The sequence below is a fragment of the Agelaius tricolor genome, unplaced genomic scaffold (assembly GCF_023055355.1).
Source record: "Agelaius tricolor isolate 1412-34295 unplaced genomic scaffold, bAgeTri1.0.p SCAF_1, whole genome shotgun sequence".
Taxonomy (NCBI): domain Eukaryota; kingdom Metazoa; phylum Chordata; class Aves; order Passeriformes; family Icteridae; genus Agelaius; species Agelaius tricolor.
In genome coordinates, this window is record NW_027269261.1 from 113,867,627 (window position 1) to 113,882,355 (window position 14,729).

Consider the following 14,729-nt stretch of genomic DNA (forward strand, 5'->3'; position numbering starts at 1 on the left):
CTGTGTGTCTGTCTGTGTGTCTGTCTGTCCCAGCGCCGGGGGTGGGCTCAGCCCGGTCTCTCTGTCTGTCTCTCTGTCTCTCTGTCTCTCGTTCTGTCTCTCTGTCTCTCTGTCTCTGTCTGTCTGTCCGTCCGTCCCAGCGCCGGGGGTGGGCTCAGCCCGGTCTCTCTGTCTCTGTCTGTCTGTCCGTCTGTCCCAGCGCCGGGGGTGGGCTCAGCCCGGTCTCTCTGTCTCTGTCTGTCTGTCCGTCTGTCCCAGCGCCGGGGGTGGGCTCAGCCCGGTCTCTCTGTCTGTCTGTCCGTCTGTCCCAGCGCCGGGGGTGGGCTCAGCCCGGTCTCTCTGTCTGTCTGTCCGTCCGTCCCAGCGCCGGGGGTGGGCTCAGCCCGGTCTCTCTGTCTGTCTATCCGTCTGTCCCTCTGCCTGTCTCTCTGTCTCTCTGTGTGTCTGTCTGTCCGTCCGTCCCAGCGCCGGGGGTGGGCTCAGCCGCGCACGTGGCCGGGGCGGGGGGTGCGATCCGGGCCATAAAACCGCGAGCGGCTCCGCCGGGGCCGGGCCAGGCTGGGAGCGGAGGGAGCGGAGGGAGCGGAGCCGCCGCCGCCGCCGCCGCCGCCTCAGCGCAGCTCAGGTAGGAACCCGTCCCTCCCTCCCCTCCCTCCCCTCCCTCCCTCCCCGCCTCGCTTTCCCCAACACTTTGATTTTTATTTTTTATTTTCCCAGCTTTTCTGCCTTTTTTTCCCCCCCTTTCACCCACGGCCGGACCCCTCGAGGGTCCCCCCGAGCTCTGCCCCCGGACGGAGCCGGTGCCGCTCTCCCGGCGGAGCAAAAGTTTCGCTCTCCAGCCCCAAAATTGAGCGCGTGGAGCCGCGGGGACGCAACAAGAGGCGGCGGGGCCTGCCCCGAGCCGGGGGCTCCGCGGGAAATTTTTATTTTTTGGCGATTTTTATTTTTTTTTAGGGGGAGCAGCCACGCCACGATTTTGCCCATCCCGCATTCCCGCTCCTTTCCCTTCCAGTCGCGACTTCCTCGGGATATTCCCGGCTGAGCCACCCCCAAAAATCACAATAAAAAAGGACGAGCGTGTGTTTTTTTTTTTTTTTTTAATTTCCTTTTTTTAAAAATTATTTTTCGGTGCTTTGTTCTGTTTAGAGCCCCCCAAAAAAGCAGGAAAGGAGCGGCTGAGGATGAGGAGATGAGGAGTGGGAGGGAAAAAAAAAAATTTGTTATTCCCGATTATTTTTTCCAGCTCCGAGCAGCCTTTTCCCGGCTCCCATCTGCCTTTCCAGTCACACCGCGGCGCCTCATTTTGGCCAATTATGGCCAATTACCTGATTGAGGGGCACCGCGAAAAGGCAGCGCTGATTTTTCCGCCGAGGGAAAAAAAAATCTGGAACCGCCACCCGCCCCCTTCCTCTCCATCATTCCCAAATCCCTCCGAATTTTCCATGAAATCTCCCCAAAAAAATCCGCCGGGATTTGGGGGAGCCGGGCAGGGCTTTAGCGGTGCTGGCGGGGGAACACTCTTGGACAATAATTTGATTTTTTATTTTTTATTTTAATTGGGAAAAGCTTTTCCTCCTTCCCACTGATTCTTCACAGCCACCTTTGGATCAGGCCTTGGCTGGAAAAAATAAGGGGGAAAAAAAAAAAGGGGATTTTTGGGATGTTTTTGCTGCGGGATGATCCCGAAACGGAGCTGCTTTTTGGGGCGTTCGGGGCCATCCCAAATGCGGGAAAATCCCACGGGAAGAGGGGCTGGGAATGGCCTCAAATGGAGCGGATAAAATCCCATCTGAGGCAGCACCTGCTGCCCCTTCCAGCGCCTCTCCCGCCGCTTCATTCCCGTTCCCGCGGCTCCCACAATGGATTTTCCCACCTCATCCCATCAAAAACCGCTCGTCCTGATGGATAAACCCGCCCCGAGCTGCATTTCCATCTGAAAAAACGACAGAAAAGAAAAAAAAAACAAAAACCCAACCCGAACTCATTTATTTTTTGATTTTATTTATTTATTATTCTCCACCGAAATGAATGAGGGTGATTCCAACCGCATGGGGAAAAAAAAAAAACCACGAAAAAGCTCGGATTTTCAGCCTCGGGGTGGATGGGGTTGGGTTTTTTTGGGGAGGAAAAGGAGGATTTTGGGTCCGGGAGGAGGCGTGGGGGTGGCTGTGACGGCAGCAGGGGAGTGGGACCGGCCCGAGGATCCTGCGGGAAAGAGGGCCCGGGTTGGGCTTTCCAGAGGGGAAAAAAAGGGAAAAGAATGAGGGAAAAATGTGGGGAAAATGGGAAAGAATGAGGGGGGGGAAATGGGAAAGAATGAGGGGGGGAAAAGGTGGGAAATGGGGAAAGAATGAGGGGGGAAATGGGAAAGAATGAGGGGGGAAAGGTGGGAAAAAGGGAAAGAATGAGGGGGAAAATGTGGGAAAATGGGAAAGAATGAGGGGGGGAAATGGGAAAGAATGAGGAAAAAATGTGGGGAAATGGGAAAGAATGAGGGGGGAAAAGGTGGGAAAATGGGAAAGAATGAGGGGGGAAATGTGGGAAAATGGGAAAGAATGAGGGGGGGAAATGGGAAAGAATGAGGAAAAAATGTGGGGAAATGGGAAAGAATGAGGGGGGGAAAGGGGAAAGAATGAGGGGGGAAAAGGTGGGAAAATGGGAAAGAATGAGAGAAAACAATGTGGGGGAAAAGGGGAAAGAATGAGAAAGAAATGGGAAGAAAAGGGAAAGAATGAGGGGGGAAAAAGGTGGGAAAATGGGAAAGAATGAGGGGAGGGAAATGTGGGAAAAAGGGAAAGAATGAGGGGGGAAAAGGTGGGAAAATGGGGAAAATGAGGGGAGAAAAGGTGGGAAAATGGGAAAGAATGAGGGGAGAAAATGGGAAAGAATGAGGGGGGAAAAAGGTGGGAAAATGGGAAAGAATGAGGGGAGGGAAAAATGGGAAAAAGGGAAAGAATGAGGGGAGAAAATGGGAAAGAATGAGGGGGGGAAAGGTGGGAAAATGGGAAAAAATGAGGGGGGAAAATGGGGAAAGAATGAGAGAAAAAAATGTGGGGGAAAAGGGGAAGGAGTGAGAAAGAAATGGGAAGAAAAGGGAAAGAATGAGAGAAAATGTAGGAGAAGGGGAAGAATGAAAGAAAAAGGTGGGAAAATGGGAAAGAATGAAAGAAAAAAAAAAAAACCGAGGGAGAAAGGGAAAGAAGGAGAGAAAAAATGTGGGGGAAAAGGGGAAGGAGTGAGAAAGAAACGTGGGAGAAAAGGGGAAAAATGAGAGAAAAAAGGGGGGGAAATGGGAGAAAATGAGAGAAAAAAGGTGGGAAAATGGGAAAAAATGAGAGAAAAAAAGGGGGGGAAAATGGGGGAAAATGAGAGAAAAAAGGTGAGGAACAAGGGAAAGAATGAGAGAAAGAAGGTGGGGGGAAAAGGGAAAGAATGGGAGAAAGAAGGTGGGGGGAAAAGGGAAAGAATGAGAGAAAAAAAATTGGGAAAATGGGAAAGAACGAGAAAGAAATGGGGAGAAAATGGGAAAGAATGAGAGAAAAAAAAATTGGGAAAATGGGAAAGAATGAGAGAAAAAATGAAGGGGAAAAGGCAAAGAATGAGGAAAAAACCGTGGAGAAATGGGAAAAAATAGGGAAAACAAATATTGGGGGAAATGAGGAAAACCACATCCCTTTTTTTTAATGGATTTATGGCCGGGAAACTCTGGAAAGGGCTTGGAGACGTCACCAGCACCCCAAAAAAAATCCCTAAAAAAGCCCTGAAAGCGCCCAGGTTGAATTTCGGGGCGGGGGCCGCGCAGGGCGGGATCCGCTCCCGGTGCCCCCCGGCCCATCCCGAGCCCGGACCTGCCGCGCCCGGAGCCTCCTGGGGACACGGGGACAGAGCCGCGGGCACGGGCGGTGGCCGCGTCCCGGGGTTTTGGGGCTTTTTGGGGTTTTTGGGGTTTTTGGGGTTTTGGGGTTTTTGGCCTCTGCCGGGAGCTGTGACTCACCCGAGATTAAAGCTCCGGTGCCGGCTCCTTATCGGCGTCCCCGGGCCCTCCGGAGGGTGACAGCCGCCACCGTCACTGTCACTGTCACTGTCACCGCCCGCCCGCGGGGACAAAAGGGGACCGAGGGGACCGTCACGGCCGGCAGGGACCCCTGGCAAGGGGGATTCGGGATCCTCTAAAGCCGCTGTCCCCTCTGCCTGGTCCTTTCATTGTCCCCAAAGCCGGTGCCACCTCCCCAGCTCTGTCACCTCTGCCTGGTCCTTTCATTGTCCCCAAAGCCGGTGCCACGTCCCCACCGCTGTCCCCTCTCTCTGGTCCTTTAATTGTCCCCAAAGCCGGTGCCACGTCCCCAGCTCTGTCCCCTCTGTCTGGTCCTTTAATTGTCCCCTAAAGCCGGTGCCACGTCCCCACCGCTGTCCCCTCTCTCTGGTCCTTTAATTGTCCCCAAAGCCGGTGCCACGTCCCCAGCTCTGTCCCCTCTGCCTGGTCCTTTAATTGTCCCCAAAGCCGGTGCCACGTCCCCAGCTCTGTCCCCGTCTGTCCTCTCACTCTGGTCCCCTCATTGTCCCCCAAACCTGTTGTCACATCCCCGTCCTGTCACCTCTCTGTCCCCTCTGCCTGGTCCCCCCATTGTCCCCTGAACCTGGCGCCACTGTCACCTCTGCCTGGCCCCTGAATTGTCCCTTACACCCGGTGCCGTGTCCCCATCCTGTCCCTCTCTGTCACCTCTCTCAGGTCCCCTCATTGTCCCCTCCCCTGGTGCCACATCCCCATCTCTGTCACCTCCCTCTGGTCCCCTCATTGTCCCCTAAACCCGGTGCCACATCCCCATCCTGTCCCTCTCTGTCACCTCTCTCTGGTTCCCCCATGGCTGCCCAAACCCGGTGCCACATCTCCCTCTGTTGTCCCTCTCTGTCCCTTCCTGTCCCCTCATTGTCCCCTGAACCCGGTGCCACATCCCCACCTCTGTCACCTCTCTGTCCTTTAATTGTCCCCTTCCCTGTGTCACATCCCCATCCTGTCCCTGTCACCTCTCTCTGCTCCCCTCATTGTCCCCTCCCCTGGTGCCACATCTCCCTCTGTTGTCCCTCTCTGTCGCCTCTGTGTGGTCCCTGTCCCTAAGCCCGGTGCCACATCCCCACCCTGTCCTTGTCTGTCACCTCCCTCCGGTCCCTGGATTGTCCCCTCCCCTGGTGCCATGTCTCCATCTCTGTCACCTCTGTCACCTCTCTCCGGTCCCCCCATGGTCCCCTAAACCCGGTGCCACGTCTCCCTCTGTTGTCCCTCTCTGTCACCTCCGTGTGGTCCCTGCATTGTCCCTAAACCCGGTGCCACATCCTCATTCTGTCCCCTCATGGTTTCCTAAACCCGGTGCCACATCCTCATTCTGTCCCCTCTGTCCCCTCTCTCTGGTCCTCTCATTGTCCCCTCCCCTGGTGCCACATCCCCATCTCTGTCCCCTCTGTCCCCTCTCTCTGGTCCCAGAATTGTCCCCTCCCCTGGTGCCACATCCCCATCTCTGTCCCCTCTGCCTGCTCCCCTCATTGTCCCCTACACCCGGCACCACCATCTCTTGTCACCTCTCTGTGGTCCCCTCATTGTCCCCTACACTTGGTGCCACATCCCCATCCTTGTCCCCTCTGTCTGGTCCCTGAATTCACCCTAAACCCGGTGCCACAGCTCCCTCCCTGTCCCTCTCTGTCACCTGTCTGGTCCTTTAATTGTCCCCTCCCCTGGTGCCACATCCCCATCTCTGTCCCATCTGTCTGGACACTGAATTGTCCCCTCAACCCGGTGCCACATCCCCATCCTGTCCCTTTCTGTCCCTCTCTGTCACCTCTGTCCAGTACCCTCATTGTCCCCTCCCCTGGTGCCACATCCCCATCTCTGTCACCTCCCTCTGATCCCCTCATTGTCCCCTAAAGCCGGTGCCACATCCCCATCCTGTCCCTTCTGTCACCTCTCTCTGGTCCCCTCCTTGTCCCCTAAACCCGGTGCCACATCTCCCTGTGTTGTCCCTCTCTGTGTCCCCTCCGTGTGGTCCCTGCATTGTCCCCAGCGCCATGTCCCCTCTCTCTGGTCCCTGCTGCCACATCCCCCTCCTGTCCCTTCTCTCTGGTCCCCTCACTGTCCCTCCCCCAGTGCCACATCCCCACCTCTGTCACCCCTGCCTGGACCGTGAATTGTCCCCTCCCCTGGTGTGCCATCCCCATCTGCGTCACCTCTGTCCCCTCTCTCTGGTCCCTGGATTGTCCCCTCCCCTGGTGCCACGTCTCCATCCTGTCACCTCTGCCTCGACCGTGACCTGTCCCCTACACCCAGTGTCACATCCCCGTCTGTGTCACCTCTCTGGTGCCCTCATTGTCCCCTTCCCTGGTGCCACATCCTCATCTCTGTCACTGCTGTCCCTGAATCGTCCGCTAAACCTGGTGCCATGTCCCCATCTCTGTCACCTCTCTGTCCCCTGTCTGCCGCTCTCTGTCACCTCTCTCTGGTCCCTTCATTTTCCCTTTCCCTGGTGCCACATCTCCCCCTGTTGTCCCTCTCTGTCACCTCTCTCTGGTGCCCTCATTGTCCCCTCCCCTGGTGCCACGTCCCCGTCTCTGTCACCTCTCTCTGGTCCCTGATTTTTCCCTGTCCCTGGTGCCACATCCCCATCCTGTCCCTCTCTGTCACCTCTGTGTGGCCCCTGAATTATCCCCTAAACCCAGTGCCATGTCCCCATCTCTGTCACCTCTGACTGGTCCTTTAACTGTCACATCCCCATCTGTGTCCCCTCTGCCTGGACCATGAATTGTCCCCTAAACCTGGTGCCACATCCCCATCCTGTCCCTCTCTGTCACCTCTGCCTGGTCCCTTCACTGTCACTTTCCTGGTGCCACATCTCCCTCTGTTGTCCCTCTGTGTCAGCTCTGTGATGTCCCTGAATTGTCCCTAAACCCAGTGCCACATCCCCATCGTGTCACCTCTCTGTCACCTCTCCCTGGTCCTTTTATTGTCCCCTAAACTCGGCACCACATCCCCCTCTGTGTCACCTCTGTGTGATCCCTGGATTGTCCCCTTCCCTGGTGCCACATCTCCCTCTGTTGTCCCTCTCTGTCACCTCTGTCTGATCCCTGGATTGTCCCCAAACCTGTGGCCACATCCCCATCCTGTCACCTCTCTGTCACCTCTCTCTGGTCCCCTCATTGTCCCCTACACCCAGTGCCACATCCCCATCTCTAGGACCATGAATTGTCCCCTCAATCCAGTGCCATGTCCCCATGTCTGTCCCCCTCTCTCTGATCCCTGGATTGTCCCCTAAACCCGGTGCCACATCTTCCTCTCTTGTCCCTGTCTGTCCCTTCCTGTCCCCTCTCTCTGGTCCCCTGATGTCCCCTATACCCAGTGCCACTTCCCCGTCTCTGTCACCTCTGAGTTGTCCCTGAATTGTCCCCTACACCCGGTGCCACATCCGGTGTCACCTCTCTCTGGTCCCCTCATTGTCCCCTTCCCTGGTGCCACATCCCCATCTCTGTCACCTCTGCCTGGTCCCCTCATTGTCCCCTACACCCGGTGCCACATCCGGTGTCACCTCTCTCTGGTCCCCTCATTGTCCCACAAACTCGGTGTCACATCCCCATCTGTGTCACCTCTCTGGTCCCCTCATTGTCCCCTTCCCTGGTGCCACATCCCTATCTCTGTCACCTCTCTGTCACCTCTCTCTGGCCCCTGGATTGTCCCCTACACCCAGTGCCACATCCCCATCTCTGTCTCCTCTCTGTCACCTCTCTCTGGTCCCCTCATTGTCCCCTTCCCTGGTGCCACATCCCCATCTCTGTCACCTCTCTCTGGTCCCCTCATTGTCCCCTACACCCAGTGCCACATCCCCATCTCTGTCACCTCTCTGTCACATCTCTCTGGTCCCCTTAGTGTCCCCTAAACCCGGTGCCACATCCCTCTCTCTGTCACCTCTCTGTCACCTCTGCCTGGTCCCCTCATTGTCCCGTTCCCTGGTGCCACATCCCCATCTCTGTCACCTCTGTCCTGTCCCTGAATTGTCCCCTAAACCTGTTGGCCAAGCCAGCTGGGACACGGAATTCTGTGGGAATTCTGTGGGAATTCTGTGGGAATTCTGTGGGAATTCTGCGGGCCTCACGCTCCCGTTCCAGCAATCCCTGCCGGGCCCTCCCAGGACAGGGACAGGGACAGGGACAGGGGCAGGGACAGGGACAGGGACAGGGACAGGGCTGGCACGTCCCCAGAGCCAGCCCGGAGCAGGGACTGGGAATTGTCCCCGGGTGGGAACAGCTGGGAATGCGCTGCCAGTCCCGGCTCAAATAACCCCGGGACAGCCCGGGAAAGGGACAGGGACAGCCGGGACAGGGACAGGGACAGGGACAGGGACCGGGACAGCCTGGAAAGGGACAGGGACAGCCCGGAAAGGGACAGGGACAGGGACAGGAACCGGGAAAGGGACAGGGACTGGGACAGGAACCAGGACAGCCTGGAAAGGGACAGGGGCCGGGAAAGGGACAGGGACAGGAACTGGGAAAGGGACAGGGACTGGGACAGCCCGGGAAAGGGACAGGGACAGCCTGGAAAGGGAAAGGGACCGGGAAAGGGACAGGGACCAGAACTGGGACAGGAACTGGGAAAGGGACAGTGACAGGAACCGGGAAAGGGACCGGGACCGGGACTGGGACAGCCCGGAAAGGGACCGGGAAAGGGACAGGAACTGGGAAAGGGACAGGGACAGGGACCAGGACCGGGACCGCCTGGGAAAGGGACAGGGACCAGGAAAGGGACAGGAACTGGGAAAGGGACAGGGACTGGGAAAGGGACAGGAACCAGGGAAAGGGACAGGGACCAGGACTGGGACAGCCCAGAAAGGGACAGGGACAGGAACCGGGACAGCCTGGAAAGGGACAGGGACAGGAACCGGGAAAGGGACAGGGACAGCCTGGAAAGGGACAGGGACCGGGAAAGGGACAGGGACCGGGACATCCCAGAAAGGGACCGGGAAAGGGACAGGGACCGGGAAAGGGACAGGGACAGCCTGGAAAGGGACAAGGACCAGGACAGGGACTGGGAAAGGGACAGGGACAGGGACCGGGACAGGGACTGGGAAAGGGACAGGGACAGGGACAGGGATCGGGACAGGGACAGGGAGAGCCCAGAGCCAGCCCGGGACCGGCTCCTGTCCCTGTGGGAGTGTTCGGGGTTTGTGGCCTTTTTTCGGATTTTGTGGGGTTTTTGTGAGGTTTTGTGGGATTATTCTTGGGGTTTGTGGGGGTTTGTGGGGTTTTTGTGGGATTTCACAGCGTTTTGTGGGGTTTTTGTGGGTTTTTTTGCAGGATTTTTGTGGGGTTTTTGCAGGATTTTTGTGGGGTTTTTGCAGGATTTTCTTGGGGTTTTGCATGGCTTCGAGGTGTTTCACAGGGTTTTGTGGGGTTTTGGGGGGTTTTGTAGGATTTCACAGGGTTTTGTGGGGTTTGGGGGAGTTTTGTGGGATTTCACAGGGTTTTGTGGGGTTTTTGTGGGTTTTTTTGAGGGCTTTTGGGAGGTTTTAGGGAGTTTTGTGGGGTTTGACCCGGGGCACCCTCAGCCTTTTGGGATCGGCTCCTCTGCCTACGGGGCCCTTCGGGGTTTGTGGGATTTTTTTGGCGTTTGTGGGGTTTCAGGGGATTTCGTGGGACTGAGTGGAGTTTAGTGGGATTTTGTGGGATTTCATGGGATTTTGCAGAGTTTTGTGGGATTTTGTGGGATTTCATGGGATTTTGCAGGGTTTTGGGGGATTTCATGGGATTTTGCAGGGTTTTGTGGGATTTTGCATGGCTTTGCAGGGTTTTACAGGGTTTCATGGCATTTTCTGTGGTTTGGTAGGATTTTGTAGGATTTCACGGGATTTTGCAGGATTTTTTTGGATTTTGCAGGATTTCACAGGGATTTGTGGGGTTTGATGGGATTTTGTGGGGTTTTGCGGGATTTTTGGGGATTTTTTTGGATTTTATGAAACTTTTGGGGGATTTTTTGGGGATTTTGTGGGGATTACGCAGGATTTATTTTTTATTTTTGGGGATTTTTTTTCAGATTTTTTTGGGAGGGGATTTGCGGGATTTTTTGGGATTTTATGGGATTTTGTGTCTGGTTTGGGGATTTTTTGGGGTTTCACAGGATTTTTGAGGATTCTGCAGGGTTTTTTGGGATTTTGAGGGGGTTTGGGGGATGTCTTTGGGATTTTGCAGCATTTTTTGGGATTTTGTAGGGTTTTGCAGGATTTTTGGGGGATTCCATTAGATTTTTTTGTGATTTTGCGGGGTTTTGTGTGATTTTATTTTTTTGTGATTTCGCAGGATTTTTTGGGATTTTGCAGGAATTTGTGGGATTTTTTTTTTCAGATTTCCTCGGATTTTGTGGGATTTTTTTGTTATTTTTTGGGGGTTTTGCAGGATTTTTGGGGCATTTCACAGGATTTTTTGGGGGGATTCCTCAGGACTTTTGGGGGATTTTTTGGGGCTTTTTTTTGGGGGGATTCTGCGGGATTTTTTTTCAATTTCCTAAGATTTTTTTGGGCTTCTTGGGTTTTTTTAGGATTTTTTTAATTTCGCAGGATTTTTTCCGATTTTGCAGGATTTTTTGGGATTTCCCAGGATTTTATGGAATTTTGTGGAGTTTCTTGGGATTTCTTGGGAGTTTTTGGGATTTCCCAGGATTTTTTGGGATTTCCGGGATTTTTTGTGATTTCCCGGGATTTTTTGGGATTTCTTGGGATTTCCCAGGATTTTTTGGGATTTCCCAAAATTTTGCAGGTTTTTTTTTATTTTACAGCATTTTTTTGGGATTCCACAGGATTTTTAGGGGATTTTTTTGAGATTCTGTGGGATCTTTCTGGGGATTTCATGGCATTTTTTTGATTTTGTGGAATTCATTTTTTTATGGGATTTTGCGGGATTTTTTGGGGGGATTTTTTTTTTTGGGCTTCCTGAGGTATTTTGTGATTTTTTTGTGGGTTTTTGACAGCCGTGTCCCCACAGGGCGGTGCTGTCACCATGCGGGCCGTGCTCTGGGACTTTTTGGGATTTCTTGGGTCTCTTTTGGATTTCCTGTGTCCCGATGTCCCCATGTCCCTGCAGACGTGGTGCTGTCACCATGAGGGCCGTGCTCTGGGGTTTTTTAAATTTCACAGGATTTTTTTGGGATTTCTTGGGTCTCTTTGTGATGTTTTGGTGTCCTGATGTCCCTGTGTCCCTGCAGGGCGGTGCTGTCACCATAAGGGCCGTGCTCTGGGATTTTTTTAATTTCACAGAATTTTTTGGTGTCCTGATGTCCCCATGTCCCTGCAGGCACAGCGGTGTCACCATGAGGGCTGTGCTCTGGAATTTTTTGGGGTTTCTTGGGTCTCTTTGTGATGTTTGGGGTCCTGATGTCCCCGTGTCCCCACAGGCACGGCGGTGTCACCATGTGGGCCGTGCTCTGGGATCTTTTTAATTTCATGGGATTTTGGGGAGCTTCCTGGGATATTTTGTGATGTTTTGGTGTCCCGATGTCCCCATGGGTCCCCGCAGGCGTTGCTGTCACCATGCAGGCCGTGCTCTGGGAATTTTTGGGATCTTGTGTGTCTCTTTGTGATGTTTTGGTGTCCTGATGTCCCCATGTCCCTGCAGGCACAGCAGTGTCACCATGAGGGCCGTGCTCTGGGATTTTTTGGGATTTCTTGGGTCTCTTTTGGATTTCCTGTGTCCCAATGTCCCCATGGGTCCCCGCAGGCGTTGCTGTCACCATGCAGGCCGTGCTCTGGGACTTTTTGGGATTTCTTGGGTCTCTTTGTGATGTTTTGGTGTCCCGATGTCCCCATGTCCCCGCAGGGCGTTGCTGTCACCATGAGGGCCGTGCTGCGAGATTTTTTGGGATTTCTTGGGTCTCTTTTGGATTTTTGGTGTCCCGATGTCCCCATGTCCCTGCAGGCACAGCAGTGTCACCATGAGGGCAGCGCTCCGGGATTTTTTGGGATTTCTTGGGTCTCTTTTGGATTTTCAGTGTCCCAATGTCCCCATGTCTGTCCCTGCAGGGCGTTGGTGCCACCATGAGGGCCATGCTCTGGGGTTTTTTAAATTTCACAGGATTTTTTTGGGATTTCTTGAGTCTCTTTGTGATATTTTAGTGTCCTGATGTCCCCATGTCCCCACAGGTGGGCGGTGTCACCATGAGGGCCGTGCTTTGGGATTTTTTGGGATTTCTTGGGTCTCTTTTGGATGTTTTGGTGTCCTGATGTCCCTGTGTCCCCGCAGGCGTGGCAGCGTCACCATGCGGGCCGTGCTCTGGAATTTTTTGGGATTTCTTGGGTCTCTTTTGGATTTCCTGTGTCCCGATGTCCCCATGTCCCCACAGGGCGTTGCTGTCACCATGAGGGCCGTGCTGCGAGATTTTTTGGGATTTCTTGGGTCTCTTTTGGATATTTTGGTGTCCCAATGTCCCCATGTCCCTGCAGGCATGGTGGTGTCACCATGCGGGCCGTGCTCTGGGATTTTTTGGGATTTCTTGGGCCTCTTTTGGATTTTCAGTGTCCCGATGTCCCCATGTCCCCACAGGGCATTGCTGTCACCATGAGGGCCGTGCTCTGGGGTTTTTTTAAATTTCACAGGATTTTTTAGGATCTCGAGGGTCTTTTTGTGATGTTTTGGTGTCCTGGTGTCCCCGTGTCCCTGCAGGCATGGTGGTGTCACCATGAGGGCCGTGCTCTGGGACTTTTTGGGATTTCTTGGGTCTCTTTTGGATTTCCTGTGTCCCAATGTCCCCGTGTGTCCCCGCAGGCGGTGCTGTCACCATGAGGGCCGTGCTCTGGGATTTTTTAAATTTCACAGGATTTTTTGGGATCTTGTAGGTCTCTTTTGGATGTTTTGGAGTTCTGATGTCCCCGTGTCCCTGCAGGCACAGCAGTGTCACCATGTGGGCCGTGGTCCGGGATTTTTTTGGGTTTCTTGGGTCTCTTTTGGATTTCCAGTGTCCCGATGTCCCCATGTCCCCACAGGGTGGTGCTGTCACCATGAGGGCCGTGCTCCAGGATTTTTTGGGATTTCTTGGGTCTCTTTTGGATGTTTTGGAGTTCTGATGTCCCTGTGTCCTTGCAGGCACAGTGGTGTCACCATGCGGGCCGTGCTCTGGGATGTTTTGGGATTTCTTGGGTCTCTTTGTGATGTTTTGGTGTCTCCGTGTGTCCCCACAGGCAGTGCTGTCACCATGAGGGCCATGCTCTGGGACGTTTTGGGGCATTGCTGGGTTATTTTATCATTTTCAGTGTCCCGATGTCCCCGTGTGTCCCCGCAGGCGGTGCTGTCACCATGCGGGCCGTGCTCTGGGATGTTTTGGGGCATTGCTGGGTTATTTTATCATTTTCAGTGTTCCGATGTCCCCATGGGTCCCCACAGGGCATTGCTGTCACCATGCGGGCCGTGCTCTGGGATGTTTTGGGGCATTGCTGGGTTATTTTATGGTTTCCTGTGTCCCGATGTCCCTGTGTGTCCCCGCAGGCGGTGCTGTCACCATGCGGGCCGTGCTCTGGGACATTTTGGGGCATTTCTGGGTTATTTTATGATTTTAGTGGTTCTGATGTCCCCGTGTGTCCCCGCAGGCGGTGTCACCATGCGGGCCGTGCTCTGGGACCTGCTGCTGCTGCTGCTGTGGCTCTGCGCCCGCGCGCGCGGGGACTGCCGGGGGGACTGCCTGCACTGCGAGCGCCTGCCGCACCGCCACCGCCTCGACCTGCTCGTGAGTGACACCCTGGGACATCCTGGGGACATCCTGGGGACACCTGGGGGGCTGGGGACACCAGTGTCACCTCTGGGGCTGGGGACATCCTGTGGGACACTGCAGGGACTGCCTGCACTGCGAGCGCCTGCCGCACCGCCACCGCCTCGACCTGCTCGTGAGTGACACCCCTGTCACCCTGGGGACACCTGGGGACACCTGGGGGGCTGGGGACATCCTGAGGGACACCAGGGTCACCTGGTGACATCCTCAGGGACACCTGTGTCACCTGGGGGCTGGGGACATCCTGAGAGACACCAGGGTCACCTCCGGGGGTGAGGGACATCCTCAGGGACACCAGTGTCACCTTGTCACCATGCCAGGGAGCTGGAGACATCCTGAGGGACACCAGGGTCACCTTGTCCCCATGCCTGGCAGGTCTGGGGGACATCGGGAGTGCCACCAACTGTCCCCCTGTCCCCATGCTGGGAGGATCTGGAGTTTGGGGGACATCCTGAGGGACACCAGTGTCACCTGCTGGGGACACCCTGAGTGACACCAGTGTCACCTGCTGGTGACACCCTGAGGGACACCAGTGTCACCTGCTGGGGACACCCTGAGTGACACCAGGGTCACCTGGGGGGGACACCCTGAGTGACACCAGTGTCACCTGCTGGGGACACCCTGAGGGACACCAGTGTCACCTCTGGGGCTGGGGACACCCTGAGTGACACCAGTGTCACCTGCTGGGGACACCCTGAGGGACACCAGTGTCACCTGCTGGGGACATCCTGAGTGACACCAGTGTCACCTGCTGGGGACACCCTGAGGGACACCAGTGTCACCTGCTGGGGACATCCTGAGTGACACCAGTGTCACCTGCTGGGGACACCCTGAGGGACACCAGTGTCACCTGCTAGGGACATCCTGAGGGACAGCAGTGTCACCTCTGGGGCTGGGGACACCCTGGGTGACACCAGTGTCACCTGCTGGGGACACCCTGAGGGAC

The 14,729-nt window shown here is 55.2% G+C and overlaps 1 protein-coding gene across 2 annotated transcripts in view; it reads left to right on the forward strand.

Moving 5' to 3' along the window:
* The first annotated feature begins 478 nt into the window (after positions 1 to 478).
* Positions 479 to 14,729, forward strand: part of PNOC (prepronociceptin) — a 29,184-nt gene continuing 14,933 nt past the window's right edge. For both annotated transcript variants that reach the window (XM_071448119.1, XM_071448128.1), the window contains exons 1-2: positions 479 to 625; positions 13,605 to 13,741. In XM_071448119.1, coding sequence (XP_071304220.1) covers positions 13,616 to 13,741 — 126 coding nt within the window. In that variant the 5' untranslated portion in view covers positions 479 to 625; positions 13,605 to 13,615. The remainder of the gene's footprint in view (positions 626 to 13,604; positions 13,742 to 14,729) is intronic.